This window comes from Stenella coeruleoalba (genome assembly GCF_951394435.1).
Source record: "Stenella coeruleoalba genome assembly, chromosome: 10".
In the NCBI taxonomy this organism is placed as follows: Eukaryota; Metazoa; Chordata; class Mammalia; order Artiodactyla; family Delphinidae; genus Stenella; species Stenella coeruleoalba.
In genome coordinates this window covers 61,215,027-61,242,027 of record NC_137156.1, presented here as the reverse complement: position 1 = coordinate 61,242,027, position 27,001 = coordinate 61,215,027, and the positions used below count along the sequence as shown (strand labels likewise).

Sequence of the window (27,001 nt, the reverse complement as noted above, 5' to 3'; positions counted from 1 at the left end):
AGTTTCCAGGGATATTAAGGGCCAGGACTGCATTTATCATATTCCCAGCAGGGCTGTTATAAGGATTAATATTTTAACATAAATGATCTCCTGCTCCTTTAAAAAGACATTAATTAAGCTAAAGGATTTCTTTTTAATGTGCTTAGCTTTATAATAATTTGTATTTAAATCTAGTGTCTGAAATATAAGTAATAAGGTTTTGTGCTTTCTTATAGAAAATATGACATATAGAAGAACACAAAATTAATCCACCATTAGGGTTCCTCTCTGGATATTATGTCAAGCCATTGATCTTTCTGTGTTTTACGGGAAGATCCTACATGGCAGCTTGCCATATGGGAGGGCCAGGGTGGCGTGCTTTAGGGAGGGAGCCCCCTGACCTGATGTGCTGTTTCTCTTCTCCTCACCCTTTCCCCAACCTGGCTCCCCAGCGAGATGAAGCAGAAGCTGGATGAGGAAGGCAGCAAGTGCAGCATCCTCTCCAAGCACCAGAAGTTCGTGGAGCACTGCTGTATGCGCTGCTGCTCACCCTTCACCTTCCTTGTCAACACCAAGCGCCAGTGTGGGGACTGTAAGTTCAACGTCTGCAAGAGCTGCTGCTCCTACCAGAAGCACGAGAAGGTGTGGATCTGCTGCGTCTGCCAGCAGGCGAGGTGAGTGGCCAAGTGCACCCTTAGGGTCTCAGCTAACGGGAGGCACCATCTTCCTTCAAACAGGTGGGGCCGACAGTGATTGATTGATCGGCATTATTTTTTAAGAAAGGGGAGGTTTACTAAGCTGTCTTCTACATTCAGTGTGTCTAATGCAGATAGAACACACCCAAACTTGTTTAATTAAAGTTAGCAGAAAGAGGATGCTGAGGAGAAGCTGGGAATTTCACTGGTTCAATCTTGTATGATGTCTTGTGGGGACATCGCCAGGAGTCTTGGGATTATTATTGTCTGAAATCAAAGAAGATGCAAAAGTTTGAACTCATTTCCTGTTTTTCCATATTATTCAAGTCCATCATAAGAACCTGTCCAGGAAAGAAGTCCATGATTCATGGGGCAGGTTTTGCTTCTTGCAATTTCTCTAAGTCTCCGTTTGATAGAGAAGTATGTCTAGGTCAAAGTGTCTCAGATGTATGGCCTGTGGGCTGACAGTCTGTTACATTTTGAAGGATGCTTCAGAAGAGTTTATTTATGTAGGAACAAGCTGTGTAACCTCTCAGCATTGTACTGCCAAATTCATCATGGGAAACATTTAAGGAATATTTTGACTTGAATCAAGTATGGAAAATTTCAGATAAGTAACAGATTTTAAAACGTGCCCAGTTTCTTGAAACCAACAAAAAAATTAGTTTCCAATAGATGGTTTAGACTAAATACCTGGTGTCTGGCTGGGGGATGGTGTTTGGGGTCACTTTGTGCTGCCATCCACTCTGACCATCAGCTTCTCTGCTCCTTGTGCAGTCTGAAATTCACCTTGGTTTAGAAGTGATTTACTTTAGGATATTACTCTCTGGGATATTCTTTCAGCATATTCATATGCGAGCAACTGGATTTTAAAACACTGTATATGTCAAATTACACGAAGAATACCTGTGTGTGTATTGTGTGAAATCCCAATAAAATAGTGGATAGCAGCTCTGTGAAGTTGCAGAGATGACCGCTTTTTAGACTCATGTTTCACTCCCCACTGCCTATGACATACCTTTCCTTTCCTATGTAAATTAATCCCATTTTTGGTGCATTGGTTTAATTTCTAGCTGTTTATCCAGTAGCTACCATATGCATATGTTTTTGAGATACTATGGAGCCATGAATAATTATAATAATAAAAATTCTTGCTCACAGAAAATTAAGGCATTAGGAATACAGGGTAGACATCCATGTGATAAAATTAACCAATTGTGTCAGAAGTAAATGACTATATCAAGCACCCGGGCCTGTCTGTGGTGTGGTTCTATAGGAGGGACTCAGATTAGAATGTAGGCTTCCTTGGGGAGGACACAGGTAATGTCAAGTCACTGTAAAAACGGTGGTAGTCCAAAACTTCAGCTTTCCTCTTTCTCATCACAGTGAAAAAGAGTCTACCTGTCCTAGGGTTCTGGTTGGTTATTTATTATAGTAAAAGCATTTTAAGAATTTTAAATGAAAATTCCCTTGTAATGGTCACTGCTCTAATTATGATCAGTTTTGTGCTTCGTCAGTTTGTTTTCTCCATATGTTTTGCATTAAAACATATTTCTGTTGTCAGTGTTAGTTTAAAATTTTTAGCTTTGGGAGATTAACAAACTTCAGTGAATTTATTATAGAATGAATGATGGATTACTTATTTTAGAAGTTATATAGCTAATGGGATACTATAGGATCATTCCCTTTGTCATCTTTTTATTATATAAAAATTTATCTTCTTGACCATTTATTGCATAGATTCAGTCAAACATTATAAATAAGGACTTATACTGGTTGTTTAAGATCTTCTGAGGAAACCGAACTTTCTCAGTGAGCCTAGATGCACACGTCAGTCATCATTTGGTGTCGAACTGATTCAGGAATGGCGTTCCTACTTTTCTTGGAAACAAATTGGCTTCTTAGTTCTTTGCTTCATTATAAAAATTGTTCTCTCTGATTTTGTTGTTTTGTGCTATTACCTTTAACACAGATCAGTTTGGGAGACTGTTTTCGGGGAATGAGAGAGAAAAATTATCCCTGGGACTGAAATCAAAACATATCTCCTGATTATGCCTGTGGCATTGGCTTTGGTTTTTCTGAGACAACTTAAGCCTTCATTTCTTTTCACTTGGAGTCAAATATCCTTTACTTCTACCTGATCACTTATTGCTTGGTGTTCCACACAGTCCACAGGATTCATAAATTAGGATGCTGCCCTTTTAGTATAAACTCCACAGTATGTTTTAGAGATATCCTAATGGGTTTGCAATAGCCCTAAAGAAGATATGATATTAAAAAATTATCACTATGGGATGAGGACATCCACAGGTTAACAAGTATATGGGGAAATGTTGAACCTCAATAGAAAGCAAGGGAATAGAGATTTATGCTTCAAGTAGCTTTTTTCTCATGAAATTAATGTTTTTTTTTTCAGCATTCTCTTCAGTGTTGGCAAGGGTAGATGGAAAAAGGCACTCTCATCCATTGCTGGCAAAGTTGAAATGGGCATAACCTTTTACCAACGTGTATCAAGAGCCACTAGCATGTTCAAGTCCTTTAACCCAGTAATTTCATTTTTGAAAACCTATACCTAAAGAGACGATGGAATATTTTTAATACAAAAATAATTCTCAATACAAAAATGAGATATACTGGATTATTTGTAATGTAAAACCCAGAAATAATCTAAATGTCCAACAATAGAACAGAGGAAGTAAGTTAGGATACATTCAACTTGACAGAATATGATGAGACATTTAAAATAATGTGTATATTGTACTAGCATGGGTAAATTCTTATATTAAAAATTATGTATGCGATGGTTCTTTGAAGCGTTTTCACTTTTTTGAACAGAGAGCATTCTTCCTAGGTGTACACTTTGTGGAATATTTATGTGGCAAAGGAGCCTGAATGGCAATGGAATTATTTGTGTTGGCAGCACTGTGTGCCAATTTCATGTAGTTCATTTTGGTTAATGAGCTCTTGAGATTTCTTTACACACCATGATGCAACAAGTCAAAGAAAGTTACTGTGTGCTTGGGAAAATCCCATCTTACCCACGGCTGTTCAGTGAAAAAGCTGTACAACTGACAAATCTCTTGACTAGATTGAAGAATTTAAGGGAAAAAAATTGAGGAATGTTGGTGGGAAGTTTCATTTGTGTACTGTGAGAGACAGTCTACCCTTCCAAATTTTAGAATAAATCTCATCTTGGGAAACATCAAAGACACACCGAGCAATATTATTCAAACCAACTGGCTTGAAGTCTTCAAAATATTGATGTCATTAAAGAAAAAGAGACTGAGGAAATGTTTAGATTAAAGAAGACTAACAAGAAACGATACCCAAGTGACATGCCTAATCCTTAATCAACTCTTGAGGTGAGGGGAAATAGCTATGAAGGACATTGGGACAACTGACACCATTTGAATATGGATAATGGTAGAATAGTATTGTATTAATTTTAAATTTCCTGAAATTGATCACTTTACATAGCTCTATAAGAGAGTGTCCTTGTTCCTGGAAATACACACTGACACACATCATGGTAAATTAAACATTTTTCACTTGTTTCCTCCATAAATGCTTACTGAGTTCAGCCTACACAGGAGGCCTGTGCTAAAACAATCAACTCTTTATTGCCCATCACTGATTTTCTGGAGAACTGTTTGTTCACGTGTTCACTTGCGATGTTTATCGTATAATTTTTTGACACGAGTTCTTGGTGTGCCTTTTGTTTGTAATGTTCCTTTTCTCCTTTCTTCCTTGAAGCCTCCTTGCATAAATTTCAGGACAGTTACTATGGGGAAGGGGCCAGCCTGAAATTTTGATCTTTTAAAAATTTATTTATTTATTTTTTAATTCTTCTCTTTTTTTTTGGCCGCACCTAGCAGTTTGCAGGATCTCAGTGCCCCAACCAGGAACTGAACTCCAGCCACGGCAGTGAAAGTGCTAAAGCCTAACCAGAAATTTTGATCTTTTTGAAATTTCTCTGATAAGCAAAGGCACTGGTTCTCTCCTTTAGCAAGTGCCCAGGCCTACGTTAATGGCCAAGGTTAAACAGTCAAACAGATTTCAGTACTGCTCACGGCAGCTTCCATAGTAACTGGAGATGAGTCTGTGCGTGAGCAGCTGTGAGTGAAGAGTGCTCTGCTGGAGACTCTGAAGTCCCCGTGGGGGCCCCGTGGTTAGAGCAACAGCAGGACAGGTGTCCCAGAGGAAGGGATGCCTGAGTTGGGCTTTCATGAGGTAGGTGTTCAGCAGGGGAGGACAGGAGGCAAAGGCAGGCTGGACAAAGGAAGGGGGAGCAATGGGCAGACTGGAAAGCTCGGGCAAGGTAGGGCTGAATCTAGGCTGCGGGCGGCAGAGAGTAGATTTCCAGAAAAGAATGCTAATTAGATGCCAACACTCTCCACTTTATGGTCCTGCAAGGTGGATGGCACCCCCTGTTATAGTTGTAGACGCTGAGCTCACTGAGGCATGTTACTGTTCCAGGTAAGGGTGGGAGCAGGATCCAAACCCAAATGTTTGCCTCCAGACTCCAGGGTGTGCATTCTCAACAGGACTAAATGCCCCCCCCAACCAGGCCAAACTTGGTCTTTGGAGGGAAGAGGGAATCTTGCTCTTTTTATGCATAAAGCACAGATATACATACAGTACATACACAAGCCTAGGATAAGCCTTGCGGTTAAATATTTGAAGTTCCCTCAGAAAGGTCCACAGAACATCAATTTAAGAAATGAAAAGAAGGATTTGATATCCCAGTATAAGAGGGGGATAGCCAGCAAAGAACATCCAGTTCACTTTATAAAAATCTTACAAGATGTAAATCCTTAGAAAGGTCCTAGAGAAATAAACCTTAATTTGGAAAGGCAGTATTCAGCATGAAGACAAATAAGTTTAGCAGAAACTATTATAGAAGATGATGCTGTATCCATTTCTTTCTCTTTTTTTTTTTTTTTTTCTGTATTCATTTCTTAAGACTACAAACAGCTCTTAAAATCAAGACCAAAATCTACTGCTGCTGGGCTTTTCTGGTGGCGCAGTGGTTGAGAATCTGCCTGCTAATGCAGGGGACACGGGTTCGAGCCCTGGTCTGGGAGGATCCCACATGCCATGGAGCAACTGGGCCCGTGAGCCACAAGTACTGAGCCTGCATGTCTGGAGCCTGTGCTCCCCAACGAGAGAGGCCGCGATAGTGAGAGGCCCGCGCACCGCGATGAAGAGTAGCCCCCACTTGCCACAGCTAGAGAAAGCCCTCGCACAGAAACGAAGACCCAACACAGCAAAAATAAATAAATTAATTTAAAAAAAAGAGAGAATAAGGTGTTAAAAAAAAAAATCTACTGCTGCTAAATTTCTTGAGTTCTCATTTGAGAGCGGGAACAAGTAGCCTAAAGAAGGCAAACTGATTCAGCATCACCTGATGGGAGGGCCAACGCATTTACCATATAAGTGGGCTACTTCAGCCTGGGCTGTGTAAGCTGTACTGTCAGAAGTATTCCTAGGAATCCTGCCTGAGGTGTGAATTGCTCTCAGAATCACCATAAAAGCATCAGAGAACATTATGGCCTCTGCAATTCAAAGGCAGCCCTGTCAGGGGAGTATTTATGAATTTGTTGGTAAGGAAAGAACTGAAAAGGCTTATAGTCTACACTAGTATAAGTGAAGATATGAGATAATTAAGAAAAGAGTATTTCATTTTTTTCTATATAATTGACCCAGGGACCCCCAACTCCCCAGTCAAGTAGCTTCCAGAGCCTCATTCAAATTAAACCACACAAAGACATCTGCATTTTCTGGGACTGTGTGTCCTTCAGATGATTTGTTTAACCTCTAAAATGCGATTCTTCAAGAGACATCTAGGAATGGCCTTGTAAACTCAGGAAGTGTAATGAATTCCAAATAAGCCAAATAACTTTGTCAGCTGTGCCTTTCAGGTACGATCATAAAGCACTGAAATTTTTTTATTGCTTCTAATCAATTTAGCTTATATCTCTAACTTTTGGGAAAATAATATACCATTCAGTAGGTAGGCTATGTCATGTCACTGTGTGTTATCAAATAGAATGAAAAAGAAGAAACTGTCAATACACGCAACGCTATGGGTGAACACCATGGATGTTAAGCCAAAGAAGACAGATACAGATGGCACATACCGTAGGATTCCATTGATGCAGCGTTCTGAAATGGTCAAACTGATTTATGATGAGAGAAGCCAGAATAGTGACGGTCCTTGGGAGTAGAAGGGGCTACTGAATGGGAGGGGACCCAGCAAGCCTCCTGGAGTGATTAGAATGTTCTATACATTGACTTAAGTGGTGATCTTACGTGTGTGCACATATGTAAACATTCACTGTGACACTTAAGATTAGTGCACTTTACTATAGGTAAGCAATACTGCCATAAAATAATTTTTAAAAATTTACTGGCACATTTACACTGGCTCTGCCACTTAACAGCTATGTGGCTATTGGCCAGTTGCTAAGCATCTCTGAGCATCATTTTCCTCATCTGAAAAATGCGAATTCATGACACTGGGCTTAGAAGGTTGCTAAAGGATTAGAGAAGGATGAATTGTGCCCACCATGGTGTCTGTCCCATGGTTAGAAGGCTCTGGTGGTAAGAACTTTAATGTCTTTTACTATAACGACGTGCGGCCCACAGCCCCTGGCTCTGATGGCTCCAGCTCCGATGGCACAGCTGGGAAGCCATGCCGAGTCCCTGCAGGTATGCCAGAGGATGGCGCCTCCTGTGACAAGGACATCATTTCCAATCACACTCATAAAAGTATTCCAGCTACACTTTTTATTGCAGTAGAGGATTTTTTTAAGCATGAGTGGAGAAAATTAGAAGCTGCTGGATAAGGCTTGTGGGTTGTACTCCAGGGAAATAAAAACCAAATAAATTCACTGGCTGATTTTGAGGAGAAAAGGTCATTCTCTGAGAATAATGCCAGAATATGTCCTTGAAACCCTGAAAAATAAACACGCAACTTGGAAAACCAAAATAAACACACAACTTGGAAAAATAAACACACAACTTGGAAAACCAAAGACATTCAGATCCATAGCAAGACACATAATAATTAAACTTCTAAAAACTAAAGAAAAAATTAAAAATCTTGAAAGCAGCCAGAAATAAACAATATCTTTCTTATAAGGGAAGATCAATTCAGGTGACGACAGATTTCTCAACTGAAACTATGGAGGTCAGAAAACTTAAAACTAACAATATAAAGGGTGCAATCAAAGCAGGATGTCCACAACGACCCAGGAGGAATGGATTATGGTTCCCTAGTGAGCTGAAAAGCAAGTTAAACAGCTTGCTTTTCACTGCGTGGAGGCTGCCTTTGGAGGGATGAGACCTTTGTGGCCGTGGGGATTTCATGGCTTGGGCAGGCCCTCCCCAGCACAGGAGCAGGCTATAGCTCAACCCATGGCAGGGTCCTGCTTGCCAGGGGCTGGGACGGGAGAATGAGTTGCAGGGCCCGTCCAGAGAGTCACCAGGGCAGGTCCTGCTGCTTTGTGGGCCAGGGGCTGGGAGACGGCAGTGGGAATTGGCTCCCCTGGCCATCCAGAGGCCTGTCCCCTAGTTTACACTCAGGACCTCTGGTGTTGTGGAAAGAATGCCAGCCCCTGCTATCATACACACCTGGCTGAAACCCTGGCCTGGCCCCATACTAGCTCTCTGTTCCCAAGTCTACTTTCCATCAAGTAGAGCTTCTGCTGGTTTAGGGTAGTGCTGGGAGTAATTACCAAGGCAGCCCTGTGCCTACTGCAGTGGACCTCCAGTGACTGTTCTCAAGGCCAGGTTCAGAGAAGTGATGTTGACAGTTGTGGCCTCTGGGAGCCTCAATCCAGAAGGAAGAGTGTAGCAGCAAGGGAATCTCATTGTGGGCACTGAGGCCGGTTGGCATTCAGGGCTCTAGGGTGGGACAACGGGGGCCAGCCCACACCCTGAGTCCAGGATGAAAACTGGGGGCTGTTAGGGAATTCATAAGGTGCCACAAAGCATAATCAACGAACTCCCCTCATACCACTGCTACATGGATGAAAACAGAAACACAGCGACTAGTGCTGGACATGCACAGACATGACCATGGGGAGAAGGTTCACAGGAGGGTAGCAGGGCAAGTGACCCAGTGTGGCTGTGACAGAGGGGTGATGTGGCTGAGCTGGTTTAGGTTCTGATGCTGGCCCTGCCCACCTGTGGGCAAGGATCCAAAGCCTCGCTTTCCTCCTGGTCCAGATGAGTGTAACACAGTGCCAGCCTCACAGCGTTGTGGACAAGACTCATTGAAAGGGGTCTGCCAGGGCTCAGCCCAGCAGCCGGCCCGTAATAAGTACCAATAGATGTTAGCTATTATTATGGTTGTTATTGTTGCCATCGCTGGGGAGTAAGCCAGACAAGTAGATCATAGAACTCAGAGTACAAACTGAAACATCTGCTTCAAGAAGGGAGGGTGCCGTGGCACGCTAGATTTTGGTTCTGTTGCAGAGAACATTTGTCCAGCGTGAATGTGTCAGGTTAAAAGGATGAGGTGAGAAAGCTGGCCTGGAGTCAGTGGTGTCCTGGTGAATTTTTGACAACCAGCTCTCCAGGGATAAAGAAGGCTTGATTTGTAGCATTTGCCTATTTCCATAGTGTAAATACTCCCACCATATACGTTTTCGAGCTATCGACGTATTATCACTGAGTTGGCGAGAGGCGCTCACAGTCAGCTCCCCGCAGCTGGAACAAGCCTGCCCAGCATAGCAGTGGCTTGAGTGGAAAAGGCTGTCTCCAAGAACAACAGGAAGAGGTCCCTGCCCTGCAAGAGCTCAGAGTCTAATATGGAAGACAGGAAAGTCCCAATCATAACCATACAGAGATGGTATAAGTGCTGGGAGAGCACCGAGAGGCAGTGCAAAGGCCCTGAGGGGTGAGCCAGCAGACCTAAAAGCATCCTGTGTCTGAGAGCACCTTAATGCCTGACACTCAAGTCTAGGTCATTAAGAAGGATGCAGCCAGACCTTATTAAATTGAAGAAGCATTTTTTGGTTGCATTATGTTGTTTTAACCTCTCAGCCACCCATGAGATACGTGGAGCCAATATTCCAATTTTGTAGCTGAAAAAATTGATGTTTGCAGAAGTTGTTACAACGTTGTCCTTTTTCGTTGGGTGCCCTCAAAAGCCATCTTTGAGCTTAGTAGCTTTCCATGCAGGTTCTTAAGACTCGGAGATGCTCCTGGGCCTGAGACTGAGGTGTATTCATGTAGCAGGAAGATTTTGGTCCTAGATATATTTGGAGTATGCCACAATGCTAGAAGTGGCCATTAGATTTGTCTGCAGCTCAAAAAAATCAACCCTAACAAGGGCCCAAAACAAATAAACAAAGCTAAAAGGGAACATGAAAGTTAGAATTTTTATGAGAGTCTCAGGAATGTCATCATCATCATAAAGCTTTTATACATTAGTTCCAAAGAACATGCTCCTCTTTGTTGGATGTTTCTGGGCTTATTGTATTACAAGGGCCTTGGCAATGTTTATGCAGAATTGTATTTGCTTCGCTAAAAACCACTTTCTGTCAATTTCTGTTTTCTTCTCTAAAATTATATACAGGATCTTCAGGCCAAGGTGTATGTGGATGTGTGAGAGCCTGTGAGTCTGTTTCAGTGGGACAAGGTCAAGGAAGGTCACTTCTGAGACCATTTGCACCTCTAATAATAATGTAAAAGTGCTTCTCTCCATCCTTTGATTTTTGACCTTGGGACAATCTCTTTCTCAAGGGTTTACTAATAAGTGCCTCATGTGGTGTTACTGGATGCTGAAAAACACACCATGAATACTTGTTGCATTCAAAATTTCATCAAGAAAAATCAATATACTCAGCTTTATGTCTAATCAGACTGTTTTCTTGCTTGGTAAGCTTCGAGAACTTGTGCCAAATCCCTGACCTTTCTGGGCCCCTCCTGAGAGAATGACAGTTGACAGTGATTAGGGACCCCTGTGACACATTCCTCAGAGAGCCTAGGGGCTAGCCAGTGAGGAGCTGGCCCAATGCTCGGTGCTGAAATTTGCTGATGTCGTGAAGGGCGGTGATTGTGTTCAGACAGCATCGTGATCTTGGACTTAGAGGGCAGTGTAATTCCCCAAGATGGTTGGGAAAAAGAGGAATCTGCATATGACCTGTCCCCACCTGGTGTGGGGCATGAGGCTGAAGGCGGTGGAGAGAGCCCGCTCTCCTTGTAGACCAGCCAGAATTGTCCTGTCACCATTTCTGCTGAAGGCTCCAGTCTGCTGAAGGTTTCCAGTCTCCAAGAGCAAGTCACCTATAAGTATTACAGGGTAAGGTTTCAAGTTTAGGAAATGAAAACCTAACTCAGCTGACCAGCTTCATTCATTTTTAACTCATCATCTGTCAAACCTGCTGGCTTATGCACTTCCCTGCCTAGAGCCATTTCAGAAATGTCCTTCAGAAATAAAAGGCCACAAGGTGACATCTTATGTGGCACAGGTACCTATGACTTTCATTTCTCAGTGGCAGGGTTCCACCTCCATTGGTGTAGGCTTCCTGTCTGATGTCTGTGGAGGACGTGCCGTGTTGAGTTGCATTCTAGCGTGGTGGGTCTGTGGAGGCTTAAGCAGGTGCCACATAAATGCTCAGACACTCGGGTGGAGCAGAGGTGAGCCTTCAGGAAGCAGTGAGGAGGATTCATCTTCTTCCTTTCGGTTGTGGTTTCCCAGGCATGAACTTCAGGTAAGCTAGTGTGCTCCCAAGTAAGCTGGTACACATTGCCCCTCCCTCAGGGAACGGGTGGTTCTTAGCAGGAGCTGATTCAGCCAAAGTTTCTCTCTGTGTTCACCTCTCCTTTGGGGCTCTGGAGCCTTCATCCAGGTCTTGGTGAGGCCCTCTGGCCTGGTCTCCCAGGGATCTCCCCAACTGGGCCACTGAAGGGGGCTGCCACCAACGGAGAGACCAGGTTAGCGGAGGGTCTGGCTGTTAGGGTGAGACCCCAGAGCTTAGGCTTCCTGATCCAGATGCTCCGTCCTCGTGAAACCTTTCCTTCTGGTGCCAGCCACTTTTTAAAATGAAAGAATATAGTGTTTCTCTGCATCCGTGGTTTTAATGGCCATGTGACAAATCAAGGACAACCCAGACCTCCCCACGTCTGATTTAAATCACTCGGAGCATATTTTAGCAGACAATCACTAAATATATTCTTAGTGAGCTTGTATTTTCTCTAAAGTAGACAAGGATGGTTTAATGAGTATTAGCATCATGGCATGGGGCATTTTGCTTGTCACTTCTAATTCTCACATCTAATAACATGCTTGATCTACGAATTAGACTGCAGGATTCTTAGGGGCATCAAGGACTTAGTAGAGGAAGGGGAGTTTAAACAAGATAAAGGCTCTGTGTTGATTGTTTCTCCTCTTCCCAGAACCTCCCAAAAGGAAGATTTCATGCTAACATTGTCCAGGGAAGTCTGCACCTTCCACTCTCACCCTGGTAATGGTGCCAAGGATTGAACTTGCCTGGAAAGAGATGGCATTGCAAAGAGACACATTAAGATGCATTTCAGAAGCTATAAATGGCTCATCTGAGGCTCTGTAAGCCTTGCAGTAGACTCTGTTCTTGCTGTGTCTTTTGTGCCCTGTGTGTTTAGATTCCCATTCCCCGACCTGCTTGTCTGTGCTGTTCTGAGGACGTGGCTGTTACCACTGTGAGACTGCAAAGGGGGGTTTTGAAACAGCCACTAACTCTTTTGTTGTTGTTGTTTATTTATTTATTTATTTATTTTTATTGAACTATAATTGATTTACAATATTGTGTTAGTTTCAGGTCTACAGCGAAGTGATTCAGTTATATATCTTTTTTCCAGATTCTTTCCCATTATAGGTTATTACAAGATACTGAATAGAGTTACCTGTGCTATACATTAAGTCCTTGTTGTTCGTCTATTTTGTATATAGTGTGTATATCTACTAATCCCAAACTCCTATTTTATCCTTCCCCCCTCTTTCCCCTTTGGTAACCATAAATTTGTTTTCCATGTCTGTGAGTCTGTTTCTGTATTATAAATAAGTTCACTTGTATCAGATTTGAGATTCCACATATAAGTGATAAATGATATTTGTCTTTGTCTGACTTCCTTCACTTAGTATGATAATCCCTAGGTCCATCCCATCCATGTTGCTGCAACTAGAAACTGCCACTAACTCTTTTTTCTTTCGGCTGCACCATGTGGCTTGCAGGATCTTAGTTCCCTGACCAGGGATTGAAGCCCGACTCTCAGTAGTGAAAGCACCAAGTCCTAACCACTGGACCACCAGGGAAGTCGCTGCCACTAACTCTTGATTCAGAGACCCTGCCTGGGGTCTTTGCTACCTGTCCGTGGTCAGTACCCCAAAGCCCCCAAAGATGTCCTCCCCTCCTAGATGCTCTGTACCCCTCCTGGGCTCTCTCTCTTTTTCCCCTTGATCACAGCCAGCTGCCAGGAAAGGCTGTGAAAGGCATTCACCATGTGCCATATGGGGTGGGCATGTCTCCCCAAACCCCTCTCCCAGTGGAATTTTATTTACACAGGCAAGTCCTTATGGCCGCTCAGGGTATTCTACTCTGGGATGCTTTCAGCGGTGCCTGGGGCTGCCTTGGGGCTGTCTTGTCACATGTGGCCCACACTAGTCATCCAGAACCCCAAGAACGACTGGAAAAGTGAAGTGAAAGTCACGGTCCACTTCCTGAGAGGGAGGCATGTTGTCTGTGTTAACTCCCCAAATCCCCAGAAAGCCTGCAAGGCAGGAATTAGCCTCGATTTACAGGGTAGGAGATGGGCTCAGAGACCTGCTCAAAGTCATGTGGCTGACAAGGCACTGAGCCTGGACTGGGAACCCAGCTTAGTTGATTTTGAAATCCAGCATCTTTCCACTGTCCCATTCCGCTTACTTGGGAGCAGAGGCCACCACCGCCAGCTCCCAGAGACAACGTTATCTCAGATGCTCCCCACCCCCCAGAAGTTTAGTCTGCTAATGGGCTTCATGTCTCAGGAGGTCCAGGCCCCTTGGTGCATCACAGCTTTGTAGTCAGTGACCACGCCCACCCCTGGAATGGAGGCCTGGGCCTGGTCCCTCTGGCCCTCTGAGAGGACAGTGGAAGCAAGTCTGTGGTTCCCCACCAGCAGCTCCAGCCCAGCATGGGGATAACCCTGCACCATCACCGCTGCTGCCGCCTTGTTCACGGCATTGCCCCAACAGAGGTGAGATGCCCCGAGCTTATCAGAGTTTGCTTCTCTCTTAATTTCTATTCTCACCTTGGCCATAACAGCATCGCAGTTGAACGCAAAACCAGTGACAACAATTTGCTTCAAACTCCTAATTATCCAGAGGCAACCCATCCATGTTTTCTTTGGCTCTTAAAATAAAGACAAAACTCAACATCCCACAAAGGCCCACAGGGTCGGTCCCACCTGCTCTCCCACCTCCCGCCTTCCTTTCCCCCCCCGCCTTCATAATGGGGGTCTCTCTCCACCTGGAATCCTGCCCCCTCCCTCCCTCTTCACACGTTCAAATCTTATTCTGCTTCCAGACCTCCCCTCCATGGTCACAGATTGTCATCAAGCAAGTTTGTGTTTGTTGATACTCCTCTCCAACCCCTGTCCCTCCCTGTCCCACTCACTCATGGTCCAGGCTCTTGTTCTGATGCTTACCCCACTGGAGTATAAGCTCCCTCTCTGTTTTACATACCATATTGTTCACAGTTTCTGGCACATAACAGGTGCTCAGCAAATATGTCTCGAGTGGCTGATTAAATGTTTAATTCTTACAACAAAACTATGAGATAAGACTCCCCCTTTTGCAGGTGAATAAACGAAGACTCGGAGAGGTTGTGTTGGCATCAAAGGCTTGGTCCTTCTGTCTCTAAAGCTGGTGTTTGTTACCCAGTGACAACCCTATGTCCTCACTCCTCCGTCCCCCACTGGCCTTCCCGTCTGGGCTCTGGATTAAGACTGTCAGCTCCTCTCCTCTGTAGCACATGGACGTCTGTCACTGGGGTGTTGGCTCCTCATTCAGATATCTGCCTTCCCTGGTGACTGGGAGCCCCCCAGGGACAGAAGCCTTGTGTTTAATCACCTCCCCCAGCACCTGTCACTGTACCTGCCCAGTACATTGTTGGTTCTCAGTAGGGGTTTGGGAATCCCATTTACCACTGTTTCAGCCAGGCTTTCATGGATCACCAGGGATAGAAAACCCAACCCAACTTGACTTAAAGAAAAGGGAACCTATTAGCTATGTAATCAAAAATGTTCAAGAGTAGTGTGGCTTCAGGTACTGCTGGATCCAGAGTTTAAACTTTACCTTCAGGACTCAGTTTCTTTCCTTTCCATTGCTTTCTGCTGGTGGGCTGCAGTTTCAAACTTCTCACAATAGCAGGATGCCGGCCAGAACTGTAACCTCTCCCTTCTCTCAACCACACATCCTTAAAAACCACCCCACTTGCAAGGGTTGAACAGAGTCCTAGGCATGGCTCGCACTGGCATGATTTGGGTTCATCTGTCCGTCCCCGATCTAATCACTGTGGCTGGGAGGAGGGGAAGACACCTGATTAGAGCCAGACCCACTCTTGGAGCCTGGGAGTGGGGAGAGGTGTTTCCCCCAATATTTGGGGTACTGTTTTGTCAGGAAGAGGATGAATGGGTGCCAGACTCTGAAAGGAAGATTTCCACTACAAGCTCCTTTTACAATTTCCCAAACTGACCTCACACCTCCTCCAAACTGGAGTGGTCCAGCGCTGTCACCGTCCCTCACAAGGATAGAGCCTGATTCCTCCTCCCTCACACCCCTTCTGGGATGACTTCCTCGGGCCTAGAGCTGTAAACAGACCCTGGCATCCTCCCTCCCTGAGCAGGGAGGATGAATCAGCTTCCAGCTGCTGCCCACACAAGCTGTGCTGCTCTGAGGAACCCCAGCTCCCAAGTGGGGATCATTTCCTCCAGCACAGAGCCAGGCTTTCAGATACCCAGAGCCAGAAATCAGGTCCTGACCAGAGGGGCAGGACCTTGGGGGGCCTCCTGATCCTGCATCCTCAGACTGAGAAAATCCAGCCTTGCTTTAGAGCCAGTGAGAGGAGAGAATTCCCCAAAGCCCCTGGCAGAGCTTCTCCAGGAAACTTGGGGAGGCTTTTGAGAACTGTGTAGGCAGGGGCTGTGTGTACAGTCCAGCCACTGGTCACAGCTGCCACGCACACACACACACACACCACATACCCTCTCTGCCTCCCTCTCTTCCTTGCTCTCTCCCTCTCCCTGTTCCCTTTTTCCCTCACACACTCACAATATGCTCGAATTCTCCACAGTCCCTCCTCCCCTTTCCCCTGCCCTCTTCTCTCCCCACCTTCCTTCTCTCACACATAGAAGCACAGAAGCGATATCCACAGTGTCTCTCTCTGGTTCTCTCACATGTACACTCTCGCCCATTTCTCTCACACACATAGAGGCTGTACAACACAACACTTCACCCCTCTCCCTCTTCCCCAGTCCTCCAACACACACACACGCACACACACACACACACACACACACACACACACACACACACAAACTCCAACCCTGGACAACATCTGTGACCACTGACCCTTCAAAGGCTGGCCTCCACAGGTTATCTGGGGTCATTCCACCTCTGGATACACCCCAGATGGCAGTCAATCCCTCAACGTATGTTCCAACTTTGAAGGTTGGGTTCATGGAGTGCCTCAGGTAAGAAAACTAATGTCAGAGAAGGGAAGTGATCTGAGCCTAGGGACACAGCCACTGTGTGACAGAGGTGGGCAGGGAACCCAGCTCTCTGAAGCTCTAGGCTAGTATCTTTCCATGTCTCTCCTCTGACATAAAGTGCATCTCCCAGGACTGAATCCTCACTGTGGAATAAGGGAGGCCCTGTGAGGATGAAATCACATCGAGCACATGACAAAGGCAGCATGATAAACTAATGGGGGAATCTCTGCAAATGACTTTGAGTACATAAGTTCCACTCCCCTCCAACAAAACCCTCATCTAAGTGACTGAAGAAATCAAAGATTGTTTTTAATGGGTCCGTGTCAGCTCTGGCAACAGGGGTGGCCATCCGAGTACAAAATTTCTGCATGATTTCATGCCAAGGACTGAATAGAGGGGTGTCCGGACCAGCCTCAGGTGAGCTGCTAGGAGGGCATCCTGGGAAATGGGGTTCGGCCCAGCAGAGTCTCCCAGAGCCCCCATCTCAGAGCAGTAGGGCTGAGAGCATAGGGCAAAAGACATCAACATCTTTAAAAGGATAAAAGCTTTCTTTGCCAGGCAAAATGAAAACTGTAAGAAAAATGTGGGCACTCTGAGAGGCGGCATCTGTGCTGCTTGGCAAGGCCACCAGTGTACTGTTTGGGTGAAGCAAAGCACCCCAGCCATCGTCCTAACTCCTTGCTTTCCCTATCACTGTGGCTTGGTATCAGTGGCCCTGCCAGCACCCAGGAAAAAGGCTCATCTGTTGCCATGGAGCTTTCAACTTCTTCAGAGGCTCCGCCTTGAGTCACTGCCTTTTTGCAAATAGACCCCACTGCCAACAGCCACCAAAAAAAGCTTATAGAAATAGGAAATAATTTTTCGGTACAATAGCTAACATTACTGAGAGCTTATTCTGTAATGAATTGCTGTTCTAACCACTCAGATACCTTCATAACTCCATAAAGCAAGTATATTGCACCCATTTTACAGATGTGGCAAGTAAGAAAAGAAAGGTTAAGGAACTTGCTAGAAAGTGGAGGAGTTGGGATTTATACTAGGCAGGCTGGCTCCGTAGTTTACCCTCTGCACTGTGATGCTCTCAAGAACTCAAAAATCAACAGACTTTCTAAAGGCTGGGTTTTGGGGTGCTTAGTTGAATCCTGGTCAGCGGTTTCAATTTTGGTGAGAATTTTGTTACAAGCCCCTCTAAAAGCAATTTACGCAAGTATTCAAGGCTTCTCTTGAGAGATATTTTGGGCTCTATACAGATGGAGGAGATCTGAAGTCCACCATGCTGGATAATGCTAAAATAAAATCCCCACCACCACCACCTACACACACAAGATCTTTGGCCAAGATCCCACTCTGGAGGTGGGGATTGGTAGCGAATGCGCACGATTTCCATCCCTGAAGGACACGTCCTGCAGCGTGGCGCCCAGAGCCTCCTGAGTTTCTCTGTAGGGGGAAATCTGCAGAGGCCTGGGAACACGGCAGAACCCACTTGGAGGTCCCTTCTGCTCAAACTGGGACACTGGAAAGAGGATTCGCGATCCGCTATCGACTGCGTGGACAACGGAGGTGGTACAGACCTTGCCCAAGATGAGCTCAATGACTTAATGAGAACAGAAATGTGGCTAGAGGAGCTCAGCCAGAACTGTTAGAGAATTCCGCTGTTCCTCATCCACTCTCACTCTCCAAGCAGCCCTGCAGACTCTGATCTGAGCTCATTACTCTGCTCCCTTGAAGTCAGAGCTCCTAGCACTTTCACCCCCAAAATGACCAGTCTTAATAGCTTGGCAGGTCAGGTGGCTTGCATTAGTTCCTGTCAGAGACCACTCCAGGATTTCAACTTGCTTTTCAAGCCAAAGGACAACATCAGCCTTTTTTTTTTCTTTTGAGATTTACATTTGAACAGAAGTACATTAACTTCTCTTTGATTTGCAGAATATAAATGTGTTCCCATTTTTGTAAGAAGTGGCCACTAATTTTTCCATGAAAAAAGAAAAGGCATGTGCCTTTTCAAAGTTTGCATTTATGCTCCACATATGTGAAGAGAACCCATTTCTGATGTAATCCATTCCAGGAAACTGTAAGCAGAATTTTGCACACATATATTTGTCTGGAAGAAATGGACCCATCCACAGAGGCTGCAGTTACTTGGCAGTCGGCAAAAAAGAACCAATTTCTTGGGCTTCCCTGGTGGCGCAGTGGTTAGGAGTCTGCCTGCAATGCAGGGGACTCGGGTTCGAGCCCTGGTCCAGAAAGACCCCACATGCCGCGGAACAACTAAGCCCATGCGCCACATCTATTGAGCCTGCGCTCTAGGGCCCGCGTGCCACAACTACTGAGCCCGTGTGCCACAATTACTGAAGCCCACGCGCCTAGAGCCTGTGCTCCGTAACAGAAGAAGCCACCGCAATGAGACGCCCACGCACCGCAATGAAGAGTAGCCCCCGCTTGCCACAACTAGAGAAAGCCCCCGCACAGCAACGAAGACCCAACGCAGCCAAAAATTAATTAATTAATTAATTTTTTTTAAAAAAAGAAAGAACCAATTTCTTCCTTTCCTCCTTAGCGCCCTCGGTTTATCTGTAGGTCCTTTTCTAATTAAGTGCTTTACAAACAGTAGTGCACTGTAAGCAGAGTGCCCTGCGTCCTCATGAATATTCTGAAGCATGCACTCATACCCACACACAGACAGGAGCTAATGTGATGATTTGCAGAATACTCTGCCTACCACTTCACAGTAAAGGGATAGCACATTCTTCAAAATCCTGCCTAGATCCTTTAGAGAGAAGATTCCCCAATTCTTTCCTAACAACGTTCTGCTCCCTTCTTGTGTGTGTGTGTGTAGATGTGTGTGTGTAAAGGCCATTCCCTGCCACGCTGATGTAAAAGCAAATTAGGAAAAAATTTAAATGACAACCAATAGGGCACAGGTCAAACAAATTATAGTACACCCCTAAACAGGAATGAGGAGGCTCTATATTTATGATACAGGATGATCTCTAGGATGTGTTGTTGTGGAACAGCCAGTGCAGAGAAGTCCTACCATTTGTATAGAAGAAAAGCAAAGGGGACCACTTTGGGGAGGATTGTCATGTGTGTGCATACGTGCACAAGAAAGTGACAGCATTGTTTGCCTCTGGGGAAGGGAACTGGATGGATGGTAAACATGGGTGAGCAGGAGGCTTACATTTTAAACTCCATGACGCATCTATTAAATTTTTTTACTTAAAGAAAATTAACAGTCAAAAAAAGAAAGAGGATATTGCCTTCACCATTGACGAGCTATGTAGTTTTTGTTTTCGTAAAAGAAGAGTTGTCTCGTAATTTAGTTTTGAGGACTAAAAAGACCTGGCTCCATGGCAGGCACATAGGAGGCGTTCATGAACCAGCAGGTATTATTAATTACATGGCAGCCCCAGCAGCTCCAACCTACTATGAACAAACAGTGACGTTTTCACAGTATCTTTAACCACTCACAAAGTCCTTGCAAAGTCCTTGCCTTTTAATGTTCACAGTAGTACACTGTGTGTTTATTATAGCCAAGTCCAGAATTGGTTAATATAAACAGTAATCAGATCATCTTCTTGTTCCAACAACCAGCTTGGAACTTAAAGGGAAGACACCTCATTATATAACATAATGTTACCATTAATCAAACAGATGAAGAAGCCAAAAAGGAAATTACACACTTTTTAAAAATACAAATGTGAAGATGTTATCACAGCAAAGCTGGCACACCTCAATATGTCAGGACATGGGAGGTGAGGCAATATCCAATGCAACTAACTGTGTGTCCCTGGAAGTTTGATTGTAGGAAATTGTGATCATTTGTATTCTGAGGGTGCGGGAAGTGAGATGCAGAAAGATAAACGTGTTCAAGGCCGTACATAGAGTGATGTGACTGGGAGAAGAATCCATATGTGCTAACTGCCTTTTCTTTGCTGTCTCAGTCCCTAGATCACACAAAGTAGCACAGGGAGGATGCAAGATTTCCCTTCTGGACAAGCTTGGTTCAGAGTGCAAATTGCTGCAGCTATAGCAGGACAGCAGCTCTTCAAATAAATGCAGTTAAATTCTCTTACTTCAAGTTGATTCTGACAAGTCAAAGTAAGTCCCAATCAACTTCACAAATAAGAAAGCAAAAGAAAAGCCATATTCAAATGACACTTATCCCTGCCTCCAAACAGCCGATACTAAAAGAAACCATTTCGCTCCCCCTTCCCCCAGGCCTGACAATTGCCTGGTTGAGTATCAGTCAGACTCGCTGAACCGGACAGAGAGGAATAAATCAAGTGTAAGTGTGGAGCCGAGGGCCACAGAGACGGCCTCAGAGATGGAAGAGTTCAGGGCCAGGTCAGGACTAGTGGCATCAAGTCTGGGGAGGGCTTCTTAGGGGACAGGTAGGGACAGCTGGGCAGATCCTGCCCAGGCCAGAGTGACTGCAAAGAGGAGGCTGCTGTGCCCAAGTCCTGTGAATGACAGCTGGAAAGTCCTGGAAGGGACAGAGCATTCCCTGACACATCCACCTCCAGACCATCTCAGAAATGTCTTCTTATTTAGACCTTCCTTGGGTAATGGTGCTTCATTGGTTTTTATCCCTAACTACCAATGCAGGACCTCAGCCTCCTTCAAAGCTCCTCTCCACAACCCACCCCCATGGATTCCTGGGAGTCTCTAAGGGCACAAGTTTCAACAACTAACCCATGACATCCATGGATTTTTTTTTCCACTTTTTTTCCGCTGTTCCTCATCTTCAGTGTATTATAGGCTCTGCATTCATCACTATACTCCCCTGGGTACCACCACTGTACTCCCCGGGCGCCACCCTCTCCTGCTGGGATCATCTGCTTCACTGGGCACTTTTCCCCCTTCCACGAGCACAACTGTGTCCCCCCGACACTCCTCTGCCACCACGGAACCCTAGTGTCAAAGTGCCAACACACGGGGCTGCCCTATCAGGGCCGAGTTAGGGTCAGGTAAGCAAGGCACTCACCTCCAGTGTAAAATTTAAGGGAGTGACCAAAATCGAATAATCAAGATAAATACTTTTATGTAGTACGTTTAAAAATCAAAATTAATGCAAAAATTCATAAAGAACAAAATATAAAAATTTTCATTGAAGTATAGTTGATATATAATATTATGTTACAGATGTACCATATAGTGATTCACAATTTTTAAAGGTTATATTCCATTTATAGTTATTATAAAGTATTTTCTATCAAAATTTACAAATTTTAACTAAAGACAGGATCTAGTAAAAGCCTCTGATTGGAGACTGAGACAAAAGGAAATATTTATCCCCCTACATAATATTCTTATGTACTTTTAATGATAATTTTTCTAGCGTATTAAAATATCCGAAAAAATAGTGAAAAATTGAAAAGCATGTATGTTAAACTCACAACGTTATTTTTTTATTTTATTTTTTTTGTGGTACCCGGGCCTCTCACTGTTGTGACCTCTCCCATTGCGGAGCACAGGCTCCGGACGCGCAGGCTCAGCGGCCATGGCTCACGGGCCCAGCCGCTCGGCGGCATGTGGGATCTTCTCGGACCGGGGCACGAATCCGTGTCCCCTGCATCGGCAGGCGGACTCTCAACCACTGCGCCACCAGGGAATCCCCACAATGTTATTTTAAGTTTAAATATTTTATTTAAATCAAAAGCACAACTTCTTATAATTTTACTTTCCTGGCCTTAATGGAAGCACACTCATCAATAATATTTTCAAGGTACCACCTCACACTGGTCAGAATGGCCATTATTAAAAAGTCTACAAATAACACTGGGCTTCCCTGGTGGCTCAGTGGTTGAGAATCCGCCTGCCAGTGCAGGGGACATGGGTTGGAGCCCTGGTCCACGAAGATCCCACATGCTGTGGAGCAACTAGGTCTGGGCGCCACAGCTGCTAAGCCTGCGCTCTAGAGCCAGTGAGCCACAACTACTGAGCCCGCAAGCCACAACTACGGAAGCCCACACACCTAGAGCCCATGCTCCACAACAGGAGAGGCCGCCACAGTGAGAGGCCTGCACACCTCGGCGAGGTGTGGCCCCCGCTCGCCACAACTAGAGAGGGCCCGCACACAGCAACAAAGACCCAATTCAGCCAAAAATAAATAAATAAATAAATAAATTTTTTTAAAAAGTCTACAAATTACAAATGCTGGAGAGGGTGTGGAGAAAAGGAGCCCTCTTACACAGTTGGTGGGAATGTAAGTTGGTGCAGCCACTGAGGAAAACAGTATGGAAGTTCCTCAGAAAACTAAAAATAGAATTACCATATGATCCAGCAATCCCACTCCTGGGCATATATCCAGACAAAACTATAATTCAAAAAGATACATGCACCCGTTGTGTTCATAGCAGCTCTATTCACAATAGCCAAGACATGGAAACAAGCTAAATGTCCGTCAATGGATGAATGGATAAAGAAGATGTGGTACATATATACAATGGAATATTACTCAGCCGTATAAAAGAACAAAATAATGCCATTTGCAGCAACATGGATGCAACTAGGGCTTATCATACTTAAGTAAGTCAGAAAGAGAAAGACAAATACCATATGATATCACATATATGTGGAATCTAAAATATGACACAAATGAACCTATCTACAAAACAGGACATAGAGAACAGGCTGGTGGTTGCCAAGGCGAAGGGGATTGGGGGAAGGATGGAGTGGGAGGCTGGGGTTCGCAGATGTAAGCTATTACATATAGAATGGATAAACAACAAGGTCCTACTGTACAGCACAAAGAAGTATATTCAATATCCTATGATAAACTATAATGGAAAAGAATATTTTAAAAAAGAATATATATATATATATATATATATGTATAACTGAATCACTTTGCTGTACAGCAGAAATTAACACAACATTGTAAATCAACTATACTCCAATAAAAAATATTAAAACTGAAAAAAATATTTTCAAATATTATTATCTACTCCCTTGTTCTCTCCTTCAGCCTGTTTCCTCATCCATCTCCCTTTAGCCACTGTGCAAATTGTAGAAGTTGTGCAAAGGGCCCAGGAGCAGCTGCAGGGGTGTCTCACACAGACACACTTCCTCACTTCTCTCCCAGGCTTTCCTTGCTGCTATTTGTCAACTCCAGCTTCCCACCCTTAGCAAGATACTTCACATTAATGGCAATTGTCACGTATCAACTGAACATGACACTTCCAGCCTCCTGGCCATGTCTGTCTACAAATTCCCAGGGACACACTCAGGGGTCCCAGTGTGAGGGCTGTTCTTTTCCATCTAGTCTCTCAGTCTCTTTTGACTTTTTGAGACTGATTTCTCTGACTCTGTGCTCAAGGGCCTTCATGCTGTCAGGGCTGAATGAGTCCTATTTTCCAAACACCTGCCTGTCATTCTGTTGTTTTCCCCACAGCTCTGAATCAGTAATATCTTCCTGTGTTCTTGGCTACAGAACACAGGAAGATATTACATTCTACAGCATGTCAAATCTATCCTCAAACTCAGTGATTCTCAAAGTGTGTCCTTGGACCAGCAGCATCACATCACCTGCACATCTGTCAAAAATGCCCATACTCGGGCCCCGCCCAGACCAAACAAATCAGAAGCTCTGAGGCTGGCCCAGCAAGCTGGGTTTTAAGTTTAAAAACTAAATACTAAAGATTAAGAACCACCTTAACCCTAAAGTCTAACCTTTTGGTTAAGACGAAATGTAAGAATTGAATGTGTTTCCTGACAAGTCTATTTTTACTCTTTATCTGTTGATTACACCCACATCCTGCCAAAAAAGAATGTAGAGGGCTTGGGATAAAATAATAACGTTGATGATAATAAGGAATAGCATATTCTGAAGATTTACACTGGGCAGGACACTGCGCTGAGTGCCTCGCATGTGTTACAGCATTTAATCTTTTAGAAAAATCTGATGAAATATTTATCTCCTTTTGCATCTGGGAGGAAAAAAAAAAAAACCACCTCTGATAGGTTAAATAAATTGCCTAGGATCAGATTTGGGGGAGAAAGAAAGTTTGTTTGATGTTTTTTTTTGTTTTTTTAGTAAAGTTGAGTTTATTTTAGGGACACTGTATCCAAGGAGTTACTTAGAAATCATAATTCTAAGAGTTGAGTCTCACTCAGCAGAGTAGGACTGAGTGATTCTGGTGGCAAGGCTGTCCCCGGGCCTTTCCTCAATGCGAACACTCACTTGGGAGAGCTGCCATCAGCAGGGCGAGAGACTCAACTAGAAAGTTCTGGGCTCCACAGGCCTCTGCTGGCAGGAGAAAGAGTGCACACTGTCAGTCAGGGAAGCCTGTCCTTGGACAACTGCTCTCTCAGAAGACATGTAACAAGCAGCTGAGGCCCACACTGATGTCAGTTATTGGTCCTAATGGATAAACCAAGTTCTTCCTACTGATCCTATATTGTGGTCTGTATAGGGGGAGGGGGGCTCTTTGATGTTTACTTCTTTAGAGAAAAAGGTTTCCTTATAATAGGACTTAAACTTAATGAATATTTAGTTTCTTCTGAGATTAAATAACTACCATTCCCTTCGTGCTTACTGTGTTCAAGTTCTATGGTAGATGCATAAGCATATTAGGTCAATGATGCTTTGTAAGACTCTGCCAGATCAATATTAGTATCTCTATTTTGCAAATAAGGAAAACGGCACCCAGAGAGGTTACCACCCACATAGGTGGTAAGTGCTAAAATTCAGTCTGATACCCAGCCCATCATCTGCCCATGCCAGCAGTTCCTAAAGCATGTTCTGGAGGCATGGAGACGCCTCATAGGCTGCAAACCAATTCCCAAACACAGTTCCTTTCTTCTCTTCTTGTAGGCAAATGGGGCACAATTCTGCAGACTTAGGTTTCTGCTTAAAACTAGGGCTACTTCTTAGTAATCTATTAAGTAAGTTATCAAGGGTTGCCAGAAACTGGTTTTTATAAGCCAACGTTAGAACAGTCATTTGCTATGTGCTGCCAGATGCCACATCCTGGCCTTTCCTTTCTCTACTCTGTTCCTGGGGGTGCTGAGCCCCAAAGGCTGCATTGCCCAGGCTCCCTTCTGAGCTTGGTCAATGGGAGGCCCTGGAGGGAACTGGGAGGGCAGGAGGAAAAGAGAAAACAGGGTATCAGTCTCTCTGCCTCAAGAAGTGTCTCTGCAGCAGCTGCATCTCCTCTGTGGCCCCAGCTTCTGGCTCCAGGATGCTTGTACTGGTAATGCCACCTCCTCCCTTGTCCCTCTGGCCCTGGGGTGGTGGCAGCTCCCCCATTGCTAGCCTCTGGGATGCCTCAATCATCCTCTCTTTGGAGTCTTAGTGGTTTCATCATCTATATAACCAATTGCCTATATTAAAGTCCCTCTGTTTGAAGGACCTGGAGCTTTTTCTCTTTTATTACCATTCAGTGTGTTGTTGGTGCTGAAGCTTCTCATTCTGTATTCTGTGAAGCAGAGCTCACAGATCATGGATGTGCTTATAGTTTTCAGGAGGGATGCTTCATTATCCGTACATCATCAAGGTCATCTTGAGTTGGTCATGGATTTTAATTGTTGTGCTTCTTAATTTTTACCAACAAAGTAAGGTTAGTTCATCATTATCAATTTAGTTTGTTGTAGATTGTTTGGGGAACCTTGCTGTATATAATGATTTGAACTTGGCTCAACAGTATTTTTGGCATTTTATTTTTTTGGAATGAAGGCATCTGATTTTGGGAGTACCATTTTAATTATTCTATTCCTCTTCCAAACTTTTTATTACCCAGTTCAGTTCTTTTTCCTTGAAAAGCAGGAAGGAGGGAGGCAAGTCAGCTGTTCTTTCTCTTATCCTACCTAAGTGGATTGTAGTCAAAATTAAAAACAAAATAAAAAACACATGTGGGCTCAGAAAACACCCAGCTAATTTTGCTAGGCCAGTGCTTATCAAGCTTTGATATACATAGTAACCACTTGGGAACCTTGCTAAAGTGCAGTTTGATTCAGCAGGTCTCAGGGTGAGAATAGAGGTCTGGGATTGCCATTTCCATCAAGGCTCCAGAAGTGTCCCAGTGCTGCTCCGAGGACCATACAGGAAGTAGTGGGATCCACAGACTCTCCTAGACTCTCCCCCATAGTGAGCTCAGTTTGCACAGCGCCTGCCGTGCCAGGGCTGAGGGCCAAGGCGGCCTTGCTTCATCACCAGCAGCCAGGATATGAGCAGTTCTTATGTAGGCAGTTCCTTCGTTCTCACAATCGTGTTGTTTTGTCTAATGAGCCAAAAATCAGTCTGGCATTCCTGGGCAAAGCTTTCATGGGGTTATAATTTCAGTGCTGCTCTTGTGATGAGTTACGTGATTCCAGTCTGTCTTCTGATGAGAATGTACCATATTTACAAGTTTATTCATGTCATAAAAATAATTAGCAAACTTCTCATACAAATAAGTGCCTTGAAGTGATTAGTATTCACAATGTGATAAGTAGGTTGTTTTAGGGAAATGATACAACGATTTTACATTGTCTGCTGATTCCTTGATCCATGGTGCTTTCTGTTTGCTTAAACTTTGAAATAAAAGCCATCATTTGCAATAAGAACACTAACTAGGGGTTCTGGAAGGAAAATAGCCCGATCGGACATC

The 27,001-nt window shown here is 44.4% G+C and overlaps 2 protein-coding genes and 1 long non-coding RNA gene across 4 annotated transcripts in view; 2 read left to right on the top strand and 1 right to left on the bottom strand.

Moving 5' to 3' along the window:
- The window catches only part of LOC307193359, a 263,564-nt gene that overhangs the window by 30,608 nt on the left and 205,955 nt on the right, over nt 1–27,001 (bottom strand). The gene's annotated exons all lie outside the window — the stretch shown is intronic.
- Nucleotides 1–27,001, top strand: part of MYRIP (myosin VIIA and Rab interacting protein) — a 219,655-nt gene that overhangs the window by 105,852 nt on the left and 86,802 nt on the right. For both annotated transcript variants that reach the window (XM_079935218.1, XM_079935219.1), the window contains exon 3: nt 432–653. In XM_079935218.1, coding sequence (XP_079791344.1) covers nt 432–653 — 222 coding nt within the window. The remainder of the gene's footprint in view (nt 1–431; nt 654–27,001) is intronic.
- LOC307193356 (zinc finger protein 621) overlaps nt 8,901–27,001 on the top strand; it is a 279,464-nt gene continuing 261,363 nt past the window's right edge. The window contains exon 1 of the mRNA XM_079935222.1: nt 8,901–8,910. The gene's annotated coding sequence lies outside the window, so the exon portion shown is untranslated. The remainder of the gene's footprint in view (nt 8,911–27,001) is intronic.